General features: G+C 44.0%; 1 protein-coding gene across 1 annotated transcript; it reads left to right on the plus strand.

Annotated features, from left to right (window-relative positions):
* Positions 1-697: 697 nt before the first annotated feature.
* Positions 698-7541, plus strand: cyb561d1 (cytochrome b561 family, member D1). The gene is made up of 3 exons (XM_026307390.2): positions 698-1054; positions 1442-1479; positions 6228-7541. Exons 1-3 carry the CDS (start codon positions 898-900, stop codon positions 6732-6734), a joined length of 702 nt encoding a protein of 233 aa, XP_026163175.1. The 5' UTR covers positions 698-897; the 3' UTR covers positions 6735-7541.
* The last annotated feature ends 10264 nt before the right edge of the window (positions 7542-17805 follow it).

Here is a 17805-nt window from a genome sequence, read left to right on the forward strand (position 1 = left end):
AGTAAACAAAACCCAGTTGTATATGGATTTGCGGATTTGGGACTGTCATTGAGCAACATTATGAACAAGTGGCAGCCCTTTTTTAAATTTGGTTGGACGACTGGAGCGTAAAGCCCGCCCCAAGGGTTGTGATTAGCCCGGCGCATTTGAGGCTGGAGGAAAAGACTGGCAGAGGTTCTAGACCCACATTCTTTTCTTAAGTAGTGGATCTTGGTTGGCCAGGCTAGCTAAGTAAATCATCAGTATTCTAAAGCTGCATGGTAGTACACTACTGGAAGAATTCTTGTACTTGATCATATCCCAGTTCTGATTGATATGTTGCTGGCCGGCCATTTTCAGCATGCTGTGATTCGGTGTGGTCGGGATACATTGGACAATACGAAATGGAAATTGAGTATCTAATTTCTCTAATACGAACCACCATGTAATGGTGGAGGTTTTCATTTTACTAAAGTGAACTAAAGTCGGGCTTAGGACAGTGCAGCACCCAGCCTGTCTGCTGCGGGGGCACTGTGGACTGGTGAAGCTTCCGTTTTTAAATCCCCTGAGATTGTTTGGTGTTAGGTGGGTGAGATTTACACCGTCCGCGCTTATCAAATTGCTAAAAAATAAAACTGCGACTGAAAGTAAATCATCTCCCCCTTCAAAATATTACTTTTATAATGAATACACACACCTACGATTAGTGCAAGACAATAATTACTTGGGAGACAAACGTAAGTACAGCAGACAGCTACAGGCTTTACTGGAATGTGGTGTGAAAGCACAACGGAAGTGCTGTGTGCGCGTGCAGCTTGACTTCCTCTGCCGTGCAGTGTCCGGGCAGAACACGCGCCCCGTGCTTCCGTTTCTGCGGCTCTTTTCCAGCCGCGGGAGCCGGCGGGTACATGGACAGGAATGCGGAGTGATGTGGAGTACAGCCCGGTGGGAGAGGGACTGGGCATGCGAGAGTTCTGGTTGTACGTGTGGCTGCGGAGAGCGGCGGTGATAGCAGCTCACGTCATCGGCCTGGGCCTGACCCTCACAATCTCCCTGCTGTCAAGACCAGGAACCAGTGAGTATCAGTATCACAGTAACGTTATGGATGTTTGGACCGAGCCATGCATGATTTTAGTATATTACTTGTTATTATGTTGCTATTGGTTTTAAGTTTAATCACGGGTTTAAGGTCGAATGTTTGTTTGGTTTATGGGTCATTGCTGTGCACGCCTATTAAAGGTACTACATATTATTGACGACACAGCCCAGAGCCTCTTCACGTAGCATTACACTCACTAGGTAGTTTCATTTACCAATTTTCAGTCTGAAAACAACGCAAAATTAATGTGCCTTCTTGTTGATAGTTCAGTACATTTAAAGGGTTTGTGAGGTCAGTGTTTATGAAATGTAACACTTAGAATGTTTTATCTTTTATGTTTACTGCTAATTGTTTTTGTTACAGGTCTGTTTTCTTGGCATCCATTGTTTATGTCTGTTGCAGTAAGTTTCCAATTCATCTCTCATACATACACACACACACACACACACACACATGTATGTATGTGTATATATATATATATATATATATATATAAAATTCCCGTCTCACCCCTATGGGTGGTGTGTGTGTGTGTCTTCCTCAATCTCGGGTCCTCTACCAGAAGCCTGGGAGTTTGAGGGTTCTTTGCAGTATCTTAGCTGTTCCTAGCACTGCGCTCTTCTGGACTGAGACCTCTGATGTTGTTCCTGGGATCTGTTGAAGCCACTCTCCCAGTTTGGGGGTCACAGCCCCGAGGGTGCCGATTACCACGGGGACCACTGTTGCCTTCACCTTCCACATCTTTTCTAGCTCTTCTTTAAGCCCTTGGTATTTCTCCAGCTTCTCATGTTCCTTCTTTCTGATGTTGCTGTCACTTGGGATCACTACATCTACCACTACGGCTTTCTTTTGTTGTTTGTCCACCACTACTCTGTCCGGTTGGTTAGCCATCACCTGTTTGTCGGTCTGTATCTGGAAGTCCCACAGGACCTTAGCTCGGTCATTCTCCCTCACCTTTGGAGGTGTGTCCCATTTTGACCTTGGGACCTCCAGCCCATACTCGGCACAGATGTTCCTGTACACTATGCCGGCCACTTAGTTATGGCGTTCCATGTACGCTCTGCCTGCTGGCATCTTACAACCTGCTGTTATGTGCTGGATTGTCTCAGGAGCATCTTTGCACAGCCTGCACCTGGGGTCCTGCCTGGTGTGGTAGACCCCGGCCTCTATCAATCTTGTGCTCAGGGCCTGTTCTTGTGCCGCTACGATCAGTGCCTCTGTGCTGTCTTTCAGTCCAGCTTTTTCCAGCCACCGGTAGGACTTTTCGATATCAGTCACTTCTTGTATCTGTCGGTGGTACATGCCGTGCAGGGGTTTGTCCTGCCATGATGGTTCTCGCTCTTCTTCCTCTGCATCGGGCTTCTGTTGCCTGAGATATTCACTAAGTATTCCATCGCTTGGTGCCATCTTCCTGATGTACTCATGGATCTTGGCTGTTTCATCTTGGATGGTGGCTCTGACGCTCCTTCCTTCCTCTTAGCGTACAGTCTCAGGATGCTGGATTTGGGGTGAAGTCCTCCATGCATTGTGAAGAGCTTCCTTGTCTTGACATCAGTGGCTTCTATGTCCTCTTTTGGCCAGCTTATTATGCCAGCGGGGTATCTGATGACCAGCAGGGCGTAGGTGTTGATGGCTTGGACCTTGTTCTTCCCATTTAGCTGACTTCTGAGGACTTGCCTTATTCTCTGTAGGTATTTGGCTGTGGCTGCTTTCCTTGCGGCTTCTTCTTGGTTCCCATTTGCCTGTGGGATTCCAAGGTACTTGTAGCTCCCCTCAACATCCGCTATGCTGCCGCCTTCTGGGAGTTCAACTCCTTCAGTCCTGACAACCTTCCCTCTCTTCGTTATCATTCGGCCACACTTGTCCAGTCCGAATGACTTTCCAATGTCGTTGCTGTATATCCTGGTGGTGTGGATCAGTGAGTCGATGTCTCGCTCGGTCCTGGCATACAGCTTGATGTCATCCATGTACAGGAGGTGGCTGATGGTTCCCCCATTTCGCAGTCGGTATCCGAAGCCAGTCTTAGTGATGATCTGGCTGAGGGGGTTCAGGCCTATGCAGAACAGCAGCGGGGACAGAGCATCTCCTTGGTAGATGCCGCACTTGATGGAGACTTGTGCTATCGGCTTGAGGTTGGCTACTAGGGTTGTTTTCCACAGTCCCATTGAGTTCCTTATGAAGGTTCTTAGGGTCCTATTGATGTTGTACAGCTCCAGGCATTCCAGGATCCATGTGTGAGGCATTGAGTCGTAGGCTTTCTTGTAGTCAATCCAGGCGGTGCACAGGTTGGTCTGCCTGGTCTTACAGTCTCGAGCGACCGCTTTATCCACCAGTAGTTGATGTTTTGCTCCCCTGGTGTCCTTACCCATTCCTTTCTGGGCCCCGCTCATGTATTGAGCCATGTGCCTACCCATCTTAGCCGCTATGATGCTCGACAGGAGCTTCCATGTTGTACAGAGGCAGGTTGTCGGATGGTAGTTGGATGGGACTGCTCCCTTTCGGGGGGTCCTTCAGGATCAGGACTGTCCTGCCTTCAGTTAGCCGCTCTGGGTGAGTCTCATCCATTAGCAGCTGGTTCATTTGAGCTGCCAGGCGCTCATGGAGGGCAGTTAGCTTCTTTAGCCAGGTGTGGATCATGTCAGGCCCCGGTGCTGTCCAGTTCTTCATGTTTGAGACCCTTTCTCGGATATCTGCCGTTGCGATGGTTACTGGTTCCTGTTCAGGGAGGTTGCTGTGGTCTGCTCTCAGGTCTGCCAGCCACTGGGCATTGGTGTTATGTGATGCCTCCCTCTCCCATGTTTTTCCAGTATTGTTCAGTCTCCAGCCTTGGTGGGTCTGCTCTCGTGTTACTGCCCCCCCACTGAGAGTACACTTTGGATGGTTCGGTGGAGAACATCCTGTTTATTCTCCGTGCTTCTATTTCTCTGGTGTACCTCTTCAGGCGTGTGGCCAGGGCTGTGAGTTGTTGTTTGGCAGTCTCCAGGGCCTCAGATATGGACAGCCTGCTGTATTTCTTACCCAACTTCATCCCCCTTCTCTGCAGTTCTGATAGTTGGCTAACTTCTCTCCGTGTTGCCCTTATTTTTGCCTCTAACCTCCTTCTACATGCAGGGTACTGCTCTTTGGTGGTGGAATGTATTTTGTGGCCAAGCATCTCAAGGATCACTGTTGCCGAGGTGTATATCAGCTTGTTGGTCTCAGTGATGGTCACAGTGGGGATTGTTCGTAATGCTGCATTCACATCTTCTAGTAGACTTTCAGAGAGTACTTCACTTAGTCTTGGTAACCGGCTGCGGAGGTTCCAGGTGTCCATCTTGCCTACGATCTTCACTCTCAGGTCAGCTGCTCTTGTGTTGAGCGTGTCGGGGCTTGTCATTGGGGCTTGATACCCAATCTCGGGTGGGGGTGGTGTTGTTTCCCCCCTGACCTGGCGTCCTGGCTCCCCCTTGCCGTAGCATTTGTGTTGTATTTCTTCAATCTCTAGTTGTGATAGCAGCTGCCGTTTGCGGATATTGGAACACTGAGCTACTAGATGCTTTGGCCCTAGTGTGGATGGTGGGTATCTATATCTATATATCTATATCTATATATCTATATCTATCTATATCTATATATCTATATATATATATATATATATATATATCTGTATCTCTTTAGCAGTCTGATCTGACCCTGAGTTCAATTTGTCACAGCTTGCATGCTATTGCATGCCTTCTCATTCTTTACAGTAATTAAATCTGTCTGTGTTTTGCAGTTAATGTGTAGATTATAACATTCTCTACCTTCAACCAAACAGTTTGGCACCATTATGACATTACATGACATGAGTTGATGCATTAGGACATAAGAGTTCTTCCGTAAGCTTATGTCATACTCTCTTCACAACCTTTGGTCTTTGTGTTTCTATCTTCTTTCCACTCTGAATAATGGATAGGATGGGTTGGAATGAGGGTGTGCTGACACTAACTATGTTGCACCAGTGTTACAGACTAATACATAAACAGAACACGTCAGCCATGACAAGTTGCTGTTCAACCATCATGCCTCTCCTGTCAGAAACAATTCTTCTCTCTGAGCTGTAAACCTTCGAGTGACGTCTTTTTTTTTTCTTCATTTGCAGTGAATTCAAAGCACACACAATAGAACCCTTCTATGACTCATTGCTCACTTTAACACTCACACGCAGTGATATGTTGATAAAGTATCATGAAGAAATATAGTTCAGCATAGTAGTCAGTACTTAAGTAGTTCAATCAGTACAACTAGTACAACAGATTTACTGTATGTGAAACTAGTCTAAACAGCTTAAACCTCACAGTACAGTTTCAATTTAATTCAATCCAATTTATTTGTATAGTGCCCAATGGCAATAAAAAAATAATCTAAAGGCACATTACACAGAGAAATGCCTCAAAAAATCCCTCAGGGTGAAAACCCTCTTTAACAAAAGAACAAGCAACACTATGCAGGTTGCTGGGGCCAGTAACTGCACATCAGCAATATACAGCTCCAGGACCAGGGATACCTGCAGAAGGTACAGAGATAGAGAGCACAAAGTTAGTGACATTCAGTGCATGTACATTTGAGAGGAGAGGTGTTCAGGGCATTATATGAAGTCCCTCAGGAGTCTGAATCTATTAAATTCTTTTCTGGATTTTACAGGGACCGATGAATAGAAGCTAGTATAGGAGAAATATGATCTCATCTCTCTTTCTAGTTCCTGTCAGGACTCCAGCCTGCAGCATTCTGGATTAACTGGAGGCTTTTTATGGAGTTAATGGGGCATCCTCATAATAATGTGTTACAGTAATCTAGCCTTGAAGTAACAAATGCATGGACTAGTTTTTCTGCATCATTTTGAGACAGGATGTTGCTAATTTTTTATTGTCTCCTTGCTCATGTTTCTTCCATTGTTGGACTTTGCAGTATTGTCATCTTTAATTACTTTGGTGTGTAGAGTTATCTTAACCAATTACAAATGCAAACGATGGCCAAAACTACAATGACAAAACCTAAGGTGCATTTAACTAGAATTATTCTCACTTTTGAAACCAGCCCAAGTATAAATTTAAGAAATTGCAAACAACTGAAAATAATGAATTTTATTGCACTGTATTAATGCACTTCTTTATTCTTCTGTCTTTCTGCAGTACTGCCTGTGTATGACTGAAGGCATTCTCCTCCTCTCAGCTGAGGGATCTCCCTTTTGCTTCAAATCTAGGAAAGGTAAAGTCCGTCTTCACTGGTTCTGTCAGGCTCTGGTCCTGATGGCTGCAGCCACTGGGCTGGGATTTATGGTGGCCAGCAAGAATGTGTCAGAGCTCCCCCACCTAGTCACCTGGCATAGCCTGCTGGGCATCAGCACCTTGGCCACCACTGGACTCCAATCGGCTTGTGGTGTCTGCATGATCTTTCCTAAGCTGCTACACCTCTCTTCCTCTGCTCCCAGACTGAAGCTGTACCATGCCACCTGTGGCCTGGTGGTCTACCTGCTGGGTACTGTGACTATGATGTCTGCCATGTTCTCAGACTGGTTCCAGGCCACAGTGAAAGGGCTAACTTGGTGGGCCTTCCTCCTATTGCCACTCTTCCCTGCCCTGGTGGTGATGAACCAGATCACTAATGCCTACTTGCCCCGCAAGAAGATAACCAGATGAGGCAGATTTGCTTTAGTTGAGTGATCATACTAGATTTTCAAGTTCAAGCCAAATTTCACAAATCTGTCTCAAGGGGCTTTATAGTCTGTACAGCATATGACTCCCCCTGTCCTTAGTCCCTTGCCTCAGATAAGGAAAATCTCTCCTCAAAAAAAAAAAAAAACTTTTAAATGGGAAAAATGTAAGACACTTCAGGAAAAGCAACATGACAGTGCAGAAACCACCAGGTGATTTTGCAGAAAAAATGAGAATTCATTTTGTGTCTAATCTATAATAGTCCGATTGAATTGTACCCCTGTGAGGGAAATGTATACATTGACAGACAAATGTCTACTACCCCCCTTTTGTGTCCTATGTTAATTCAATAAAGACTTTTAACACTGCTTTGTAGTCACAAGGAAGCAGACGGAAAGTCAGGGAGACGCTAATTATATTATGTATGCCATCCTGCCGGTGTTCTGTCGGGTCTTGCTGCTTTGTCGAAAAATGCTACCGCAGCGCGAATCGTTAGCGGACTCTGTCGAGTCGCGCTACCCTATCGAAAAATGCTACCCCTGTATTATTAACTAAATGGGCAGGGGTAGCATGATTTGACAGTCCATTTCCCCTAACGAATCATGCTACCTGTGGTAAAATCTTATATTTTACCACAGGCAGCATAATTTTCACAGTCCATTTACCCTAACGAATTACGCTCCTAGTTCAAATTTCACTTCGTATTTAACTAACACTCACTCCATCTGAACTGTAAGAATTTTGGGAGCATGTTTTAAATATTCACTACTTAATAAAACCTGTGTAATAGTCTTTGAAAATTATTCATGGTTGGGCACACTGCACCTGAAACAAAATCAATAAAAAGGCATGAAGTACAAAAGACTCCACAATTATCTAAATTCTATGGTAATACGCACACACATTTGTGAGTAAATTGATCATACAAAACACAAATGTTTGTTACTTTACCATTTCAATGAAGCACTTGTTGGGATCATCTTCAAGTGAGGCGCACACCATGCAGTAATCAACTGCATTCCCTAAAACAATGGTTTCATAAGGTTTTAAACAGTAGCAACTTCACTTATTCCATATTAGTAAATAAATGTTACACTACTCATATTTAAGTTTGTAGTAATAACACAAATATGTTTCATCAAGTATTTATACACACATTTAGTATACATAGATGTGAAAATGTTTATCAAACAAGTTTTCACACTGCTTTGTCTGTCAATGGGGAAACGCAGGAAGCAGACAAAGGGCAGGTAGTGCCATGGACTTGCTAATTTCACAGGTGATTCCATTGCTTTGTCTGTCAATGGGGAAACGCAGGAAGCAGACAAAGGGACAGGTAGTGCCATGGACTTGCTAATTTCACAGGTGTTGCCACTAACCTTTACACTGAAGCAATTTACAAGCCACTTCAAATCGTGCCTTGTCAATGGCTTGTGCAGTTGTCTGGATTGTATGGATGTGTCCCCTCGTGAGATATTCTTCTGCAAACTACAAAATGGCATTTTAGGTCATAACAATAACTTTTGTCACATATAAACAGCTATACCATTAGTTTAAAAATATTTACCATCAACACTAAAATGCCACAGCTGCTGGAATCATGCTGCTTGTTGTGTTGCAGTGTCTGTACAGTCCACTTTGCTCCCTGATCTCCGTAGCCTGACATCCGCAAGAAATTCCTGATTGCAAACATAAAATAAATTTTAAAAAGAATTAAAAGAAGAAAATAGCAAATATAGCTTTGTAAAATTGCAAAAGTCAGCTTCAGAAAAGAAAAACACTCTTACCTCCATTTTCGTAGCATTTTACGCTCATAGGCACCTTCATTTGATAAGGGATCAATCAACACCAGGACCTTTTCAGACATGTTGATGATCTAAAAATGTTTAACATATTCATGTTATTCTCGCGTATTTATATTACAGATCCATTTATCGGAAGTGTATGGACTTTGCTATGTCAGAGGTCAACTGAAATATCTTTGTACAAGATACATGTATATAATATCACTGTGGTAAATAATATTGTAAAATAAGCAAGAAGCAAAAAAAAAAGTAAACAAACCACTAAAATCCAGTGAGCCCCAACATTTACAGGACACATCCATAATTGTTCCACTGGAAACTTCATCTGAAGAATGAGTTTGATACCAGGTTATTGTTAATTACAGCTGAAGCTATAAAAGAGCTATCTTGCTGAGACACTAGTTACATTTGAATGTATTTCAGGTACTCACCCTTTACTGTGAATTTGGAGGCGTACCTCCTAAGATTTAATCTTTGGGACTTGTTATACCCAGATGGGTATGTTCCCAGAGAGATGAAGTCGTAAAATTCGTCCCACCTGTTCTCCATAGCTATGCAGAGAGACGGGATAACTTTATGACACACCAGTGTTTTTATTGTTATTACATACTGCTAACAAGAAAAGTATTTACAAGGCAAATTGCTTAAATAGCTGGCATGACGATAACAAGAAAAAAACCTACAAAAGAAATACCTTAAATATACTGAGGAGTTGTTAAGTTTGTTTCTCCTCATTTAATAGTAAAAAATATGATGCCTGAAGCTAATGCCTGGCCAGGGTCTAGTCTACCGACTTATTTGTCACTGTTAAATGAAGAAATTAGAAAAAAGTACAACACAAGTAATAAGCAACTGGTGGGAGCTGGGTTTTCCTGTGGAGTTTAGTCTGAATAGTCGACAGTTAACTTTGTTTAAAAGATAAACTTAAAAAGAAGAAAAGGAAAGAAAGAGTGCAAAGCAACACAAGTCTTTGTCCAAGAGAGAAAGGAACAAACACGTGTTCCAAGCTGATTGGAAAGCGTATTGCATGTGGAAAGAAGAATGTCATGTTAGGGAAAGCAAGGTGAAGAGAAGGCAGTATGAAGATAGAGACAAAAGGTCTAAACAGAAACAAACAGAACCAGAACATATATAGACCAAAAGATTGTTCTGACACTAAATCTCTGTATCCTGTTCTGTCTGAGTTACACAAGGTGGATCCAGGCCTGGACTCTGCTCCCCCTCCTCCTCCATATCACAACCAAAGGCAATACACAAGAAGAGAGACTCTCACCATGCTGACGAGATCCAAAGGGCAGAGCCACTTGTCTGGTGAAGACGAGGAAACAAAAGATGACCGGGAACACGCAGACAATGCCCTGTACAGGGATTCCGCCATTCAATTGGTACGGGAGGTGCAAGCAAAATCCCCACTCAAACAGGATATGGGTATGATCAGCACAATGCATCAGAAGTTGGAGGAGTCTGTGGGAGCCTTTCTTCCCCGGCTTACTGAAGCTTATGACATCCACAGCGGTCATGTCCCACCTGAAGATGGGCTGAGAGGCAACCCATTGAGTACCTCTGAAGCCCACCCGAAGGATGCCTTTTTAAGCAGGCTGAAACCTGAGGTCACAAGAAACTGCTCTGTGAATAAACAGAAAGTGGACTGACTTGGAGAGGGGGTGGAGCAGATGCCGGGTCAGGTGACACCTATACAAGAACAAACGCCAGACCAGGTAACTCCAATCCACACATCTACACATAAGAAGATAGAGCCAAAGCATAAACTGCTACATTTTTCCATGTACTGTGATTCTGACAAATATAAGATATTCCCAGAACTTTGTCTTTCTATTGATAAACATGAAGTGACATTTCTGGTTGATTCAGGAGCTACAAGCTCTGTACTGAAAAATGATTCACTACCATACACTCCTAAAATGAGTGGTAGGTCTTGTCTCACAGTAGGTGCTAGTGGAAAACCTGTTTTGGAAAGCTGCTCTGTTCCTCTCAAATGCACTTTGGGGAAACAGACCACCAAACACTCATTCATTATGTCACAAAATTGTCCCGTAAATTTATTAGGTAGAGATTTGATGTGTCAATTCGGCATAGTGTTACACTCAACACCTAATGGAATAAAGGTCGTGAAACAAGGAGATGAGGATTATCCAACTCAGCTCACTCAGATGGTTAACGTCCTTTCACAATTTGCATATAAATGGCAGGTTGTAGGTGAGACTCCTGTTACACAACAACTCATAGACTTTGCACACTCACACTGTACACAAGCAGGTACCCTGATACAACATAAATCATTGCACTGCACAGCACATGTAGATGTAGGACTAGAAGAGGAGTATGAAAAGCAGTGGTATGTAGAAAATAAGGAAGTGGAAGTGATAAAGTTGGCACACGTCTATTGGAGAAAGACTGCTGCTGTTGCCTCTGTTCTGCTCTCCCCTACCCAGAAAGAACTTTTTACAGGAAACACTCCACACATCCCACTGGCAAAACCTGTTGACTGGAGTTGGAAAGACCTAAACCGCTGGTTGCAGAGCTTGCTGTTCCTCAAGGAGTTTCAACCAACAGCATCAGATCCTAGGACAGAGTATAGTAAGAAGGGTGATGTACATCGTACACTATTTACATCAGTTGTACAAGATTGTAGAACAGTTGAGCTCATTAATAGCCACAACACCGCTAATGCTGCAGCCTTTAGCATCATAGAAACTAGTTTACCACCAGAGCTCGAGCAAATTCCAAAATATCTCTGGGCAGCCCATAAATATGATATAGGCAAGATTTACAGGGAGTGAATGCAGCCATCCACCCCCGAGTGCCAGAAGTAAGTAATCCTCAAACCATCTTGTCTGTGGTACCACCAAATTCGACCCATTTTTCAGTAGTAGATTTGGCCAATACTTTCTTTTTTGTCCCTGTACACAGGAACAGCCAGTACTGGTTTGCCTTTTTATTTGAAAGAAAGATTTACACCTGGACCAGATGTCCTCAAGGTTACTCTGAAAGTCCGAGTTACTTTCTACTCTCAGTAGAAGCCTTCAAGGCCTTTATTTACCTGCCGGCTCAGCATTACTACAGTATATACTGTAGATGATTTGCTGATTTGTAGTCCATCTGAAGAAGCATGCAAAATAGATACAGTGCACCTGCTGAAAACATCTTGCAGAAAAATGGCCATTAAGTAAGTCTTTCCAAACTGCAGTTTGTACAAAAACAAAAAACACACAAAAAAAGACACATAACCAAAAAAAAAAAAGAAAAAGATGAGATTTCTTGGCATGACATCATTTTGCAGGCAGTGGATCCCGAATTATTCGCTGCGTGAAGCTCCTATGTCTGCTATGGTGCATGGTAAACAACTCTCTGCACATGACAAAATCATGTGGACTCCTGAAGAGAAAAAAAAAAAAAAGACCTTTCTGGATTTAAAGGCAGCACTCACCGTAGCTCCCACACTGGGTCTGCGTAATCCTAACTTAACCTTCACTCAGTTTGTCGACCAGAAGGACAGTTAAATGACTTCTGTGACAGCAGAAAACTATGACCTGTTGCTTATTTCTCATCAAGCTGGATCCAGTAGCAACAGGGCTTCCTCTCTGAGAGCCGTCGCTGCAGCAGAGAAAGCTGTTCTAGCGTCACGCGATTTTGTTTTGTTTGCGATTTTGATTTAACATTGATGGTTCCACACGCCGTTGCACACATACTACACACACAGCGTTGGTTAAGATATCACACTATTTTGCTTGAAATGCCTAACAGCACTGTCAAAAGGTGTAACGTGCTAAACCCTGCAACTCTTCTTCCCACAGAAAATGATGGAGAAGCTCATAACTGCACTGAGGTGTGGGAAACCATCTGTACTCCCAGACGTGATCTTGCAGACACAATTCAATTCAATTTTATTTGTATAGCGCCAAATCACAATACAAATCATCTCAAGGCACTTTACAAAACTAAAACTAAAAACCCAACAATTCCCTTATGAGCAAGCACTTGGCGACAGTGGAGAGGAAAAACTCCCTTTAACGGAAGAAAAAACCTCCAGCAGAACCGGGCTCAGTTTGGGCGACCATCTGCCTCGACCGGTTGGGGTGAGTGGATAGAGCAGAGAGAAAAGAACAGCAACAATAAACAACAAATAGACACTGCAAGTTGGTGGGACCAGTAACTGCACATCAGCGATATACAGCTCCAGGACCAGGGACACCTGCAGAAGGTACAGAGAGAACAGAGAGAGAGGGAGAGAGCACAAGGTTAGTAACATTCAATGGTGGAATATACATGAGGTGGGAGGAGAGAAGAGAGGGGAGGGGAGGGGAAGGGGGTTAGGGTAGGGGAGCTCAGTGCACCGATGGTCCTCGGGCAGTCTAGGCCTATAGCAGCATAACTAAGGGATGGTTCAGGGTTGCCTGAAGCCAGCCCTAACTATATGCTTTGTCAAAGAGGAAGGTTTTAAGTCTAGCCTTAAAAGTATAGAGAGTGTCTGCCTCCTGAACCCAGGCTGGAAGCTGGTTCCATAGGAGAGGAGCTTGATAACTAAAGGCTCTGCCTCCCATTCTGCTTTTGGAAACTCTGGGAACCACAAGTAGACCTGCACTCTGAGAGCGAAGTGGTCGATTGGGATAATATGGTACTATGAGGTCTTTAAGGTATGAAGGAGCTTGATTATGAAGGGATTTGTATGTGAGAAGAAGGATTTTAAATTCTATTCTATATTTTACAGGGAGCCAATGAAGAGAAGCCAATATAGGAGAAATATGATCTCTCCTGCTAGTTCCTGTCAGGACTCTGGCTGCGGCATTCTGGATTAATTGGAGGCTTTTTATGGAGATATTGGGACATCCAGATAGTAATGAGTTACAGTAATCTAGCCTTGAGGTAACAAATGCATGGACTAGTTTTTCTGCATCATTTTGAGACAGGATGTTCCTAATTTTGGAAATGTTGCGCAGGTGAAAGAATGCAGTTCTAGAGATTTGTTTTATGTGTGAGTTAAAGGACATGTCCTGGTCAAAAATAACTCCAAGGTTTTTTACAGTAGTGCTAGAGGCCAGGGTTATGCCATCTAGAGTAGCTATTATTTGAGAAAAGTTATTTCTGAGATTTTTTGGCCCAAATATAATGACTTCTGTTTTCTCCGAGTTTAAAAGTAAAAAGTTACTGGTCATCCAGGCCTTTATGTCAGTTAGACAGGCTTGAAGTCTGGTTAACTGGTTTGTGTTAACAGGTTTAATAGATAGATATAACTGAGTGTCATCTGCATTGCAGTGGTAATTAATAGAGTGCTTCCTAATGACATATCCTAAAGGAAGCATGTACAGGGTGAACAGAATCGGTCCTAGAACGGAGCCTTGTGGAACTCCATAACTAACTTTTGTTCATGTGGAAGGTTCATCATGGACATGAACAAACTGGAATCTGTCCGATAAATAGGATTGGAACCACTTTAACGCTGTTCCTCTGATACCAATCACATGCTCCAGTCTCTGTAATAAGATATTGTGGTCAATGGTGTCGAATGCTGCACTAAGGTCTAGGGGTCCACATGCTTCGTGGGTCCACGCCAGTCACTTTAAGAGGATTCTGTTGGGGTCATGAGGTCAAAAGTTTAAAGGTTGCCATTGTGGAACAGATTTGAAGACAGGATGTTTGTGTAAGAGGTCTGTTTCTCCAGGTAACCCACATGACCTTATGACCTTTGATGAACTGAAGCTTTTTACTGCACCTATGCATCCTGTGTCTGGTTTGTTTCTCACTGGAGGAGAAGGGTGAAAGTCGCATGGGGGAGAGAAGAAAGTCTCTTCTCCCGGTCTGCAACTGAGGCGTTTTCACTTGCAGAGCATATACTCGGTACAAAGTTGTCGTGTGTTTCATTGCCTTCAGGAAAAGAACCATGTCAGTGTAGCGTAAACCTGACAGATTCCAATACCAGACAACGACCCCCACCCAGATGCACCCCGACTGAACAAGGAAACAGCTGCCACGGAAGACGATCAACAAGGCACAGAGAGTCAAATTTGTCACCTGAAATGTTCACCTCGGTGAGGGGGGAGAAGTGCTGATTGGGCAGGGCCCACACTTCGAGCTCCAATAAACGTCAAGACAAGTGAATACAAGAAGGTGACAAAGGCGATATCTGGTGCCCAACGATAGAGAAATCACGCAGAACACGTGTATCTTCTCTCTTCACTGTGATTTCAACAATCACATGAATGAGTTACAAATTATGGCAAGATCAGCAGATCGGGTTTTCCCCAGAAAGTGGCCCAATTGTCTATGAAGCCCACATCGTTTGCTGGACACCACCTAGACAGCCAGCGACGGAACGATGACATGCGGCTAAACATGTCATCGCTGGTCAGATTGGGGAGGGGTCCAGAGAAAACTACGGAGTCCGACATTAATTTAGCAAAGTTACACACCGACTCAACATTAATTTTAGTGACCTCCGATTGGCGTAATCGGGTGTCATTGCTGCTGACGTGAATAACAATTTTCCCATATTTACGATTAGCCTTAGCCAGCAGCTTCAGATTTGACTCGATGTCGCCCGCTCTGGCCCCAGGAATACATTTGACTATGGTCGCTGGTGTCTCTAGCTTCACGTTCCTGACTATGGAATCGCCAATTATCAGAGTCGGTTTCTCAGCGGGTGTGTTGCTGAGCGGGGAAAATCTATTAGAAACATGAACAGGCAGGTGATGAGCCGTGGGCTTCTGCTTAGGAGTATGTTTCCTTCGGACCGTCACCCAGGCTAATTCTCCGGGCTGCTCCGGAGCTGCCCTTGGACCGCTAACAGACCCTGAGCTCGGTGGCTCCACACCAGCTAACGGGGCTAGGCTAGCTGGCTTTTGTTCGAAGGTGCGGAGCCGCGCTTCCAAATCAGTGATCCTCGCCTCCAAGGCTAACAGAACCTTACACTTAATACAGGTATCATTATCGCTAAAGGAGGCAGAGGAATAACTAAACATGTGGCACACCGAGCAGGAGAGAGAGAGAGAGGGAGAGGCCATGTTAGCAAGCTAACTAGCTAGCTAAGCTAACCAGTAGGCCAACGAGCGCTAAGTCAGGAAATAGCAACAAACACCGGTCAAAACAGAAAGGTACCCGACCAGCACCGGAATGCAGCAGCCAGTGAACCGTTCAAAGTCTAGCCGGTTCCCAGGTGTGCCAAACCACAGCTAGTCTGCCGCCAGTCTGCAGACGAACCACACAACACACACAACACGACACGCCTGCAAGACAAAAGTGATTCGCTTACCCGGATGTTCAGCTCCCCAGAAAGAGCAACTACCCCCCCTTCTCTCCCACCTCATGTATATTCCACCATTGAATGTTACTAACCTTGTGCTCTCTCTCTCCCCTAGTTTGTGCTCTCTCCCTCCCTCTCTCTCTCTCTCTCTCTCTCTCTCTGTACCTTCTGCAGGTGTCCCTGGTCCTGGAGCTGTTTATCGCTGATGTGCAGTTACTGGCCCCACCAACTTGCAGTGTCTATTTGTTGTTTATTGTTGCTGTTCTTTTCTCTCTGCTCTATCCACTCACCCCAACCGGTCGAGGCAGATGGCCGCCCAAACTGAGCCCGGTTCTGCTGGAGGTTTTTTTCTTCCGTTAAAGGGAGTTTTTCCTCTCCACTGTCGCCAAGTGCTTGCTCATAAGGGAATTGTTGGGTTTTTAGTTTTAGTTTTTGTAAAGTGCCTTGAGATGATTTGTATTGTGATTTGGCGCTATACAAATAAAATTGAATTGAATTGAATTGAATCAGCAGATCACACAGAAATTCACCACCAATACGGGACTGACAAGGAATATGACTGAACCTGGACATTTGCTCAACAGCAGCTGAGAAGACATTCTGACTACATTGACACCAGTACTTGAGGCTGGTTTGATGCCGTGGTTGGAAAATGAAAAGCTTTTCTTGTTTCTTCCCACAGTTTGTGCTCTCTCTCTCTCTCTCTCTCTGTTCTCTCTCTGTACCTTCTGCAGGTGTCCCTGGTCCTGGAGCTGTATATTGCTGATGTGCAGTTACTGGCCCCACCAACCTGCAGTGTCTATTTGTTGTTTATTGTTGCTGTTCTTTTCTCTCTCCTCTATCCACTCACCCCAACCGGTCGAGGCAGATGGCCGCCTAAACTGAGCCCGGTTCTGCTGGAGGTTTTTTTTCTTCCGTTAAAGGGAGTTTTCCTCTCCACTGTCACCAAGCGCTTGCTCATAAGGGATTTGTTAAGTTCAATGTATACATTGACAGACAAATGTCTACTACCCCCCCTTTGTGTCCCATGTTAATTCAATAAAGACTTTTAACACTTCTTTGTAGTCACAAGGAAGCAGACGGAAAGTCAGGGAGACGCTAATTATATTATGTATGTCATCCTGCCGGCATGATTTACATGTGAGTGACTGATGTGTAAATTAATGCTGTTCAACTGATACAAAAGCTGATCATTTTCTGTGCTCATGGTCAATCGGTGTTGACCCGTCCTGCAGGCCGTATGTTCTGTTGTGACTCTGCTGCTTTGCCCGTTGCCTTGCCTATTAAATTTGCCATCCTTTGACCTGAGATTTGCCTCCCAAGTATTTTTTCCATGACACCCCTACTCAAAAGAAAAGTAGTGTAAAAATTTGAAACCAAAAATAGACTTGTAGGTTAAGGAAACACCACCAATTTGTTTAGTGGCCCAATGAACATTAACCTGGCAAGCCAGACAAACTCTTTTTCTATTGGACGCAGAATAAGCCAATCAGAGAAACAAAGCATATGACGTGTTTGGTAGAGACGCTAGTAAATGACTGTTGTTTTTGTGGTAAAAACATGAGAATACGACTGGAGAGTAAAGCCTGCCCCGTTTCAGATAAATCACTGTGATTGGCCTGGCTTATTTCAAGCTGGAGGAAAAGACTCCCTAAGGCAGGGATTCCAGATTTGCATTCTTTCGCTAAGAAAGGAGTGGGTCTGGAGGTTGGGTGGACAGATATTTTTTTTCTTTTTTTTGACTGGCCTGTAAAATTACTTCATCTTAAAATGCTTCAGGTTTGGCATCGTCAAGCTCTGACTCCTGCTGAAATAACAAATGCAGAGGAATTTTATATAAATGTATAAGTACATGTGGCACATAACACAACACACTATTGGTATTCTGACACTTTACTTGAGACAATCCCACAGCTGGAGCTGGTGGACACCTCTGAACTAGTTTTATGTTGTCTCTTCAGAGGGATATTTGCACTACATATGCAAACATGTC

Source organism: Mastacembelus armatus, chromosome 5, assembly GCF_900324485.2.
Source record: "Mastacembelus armatus chromosome 5, fMasArm1.2, whole genome shotgun sequence".
NCBI classification, from domain to species: domain Eukaryota; kingdom Metazoa; phylum Chordata; class Actinopteri; order Synbranchiformes; family Mastacembelidae; genus Mastacembelus; species Mastacembelus armatus.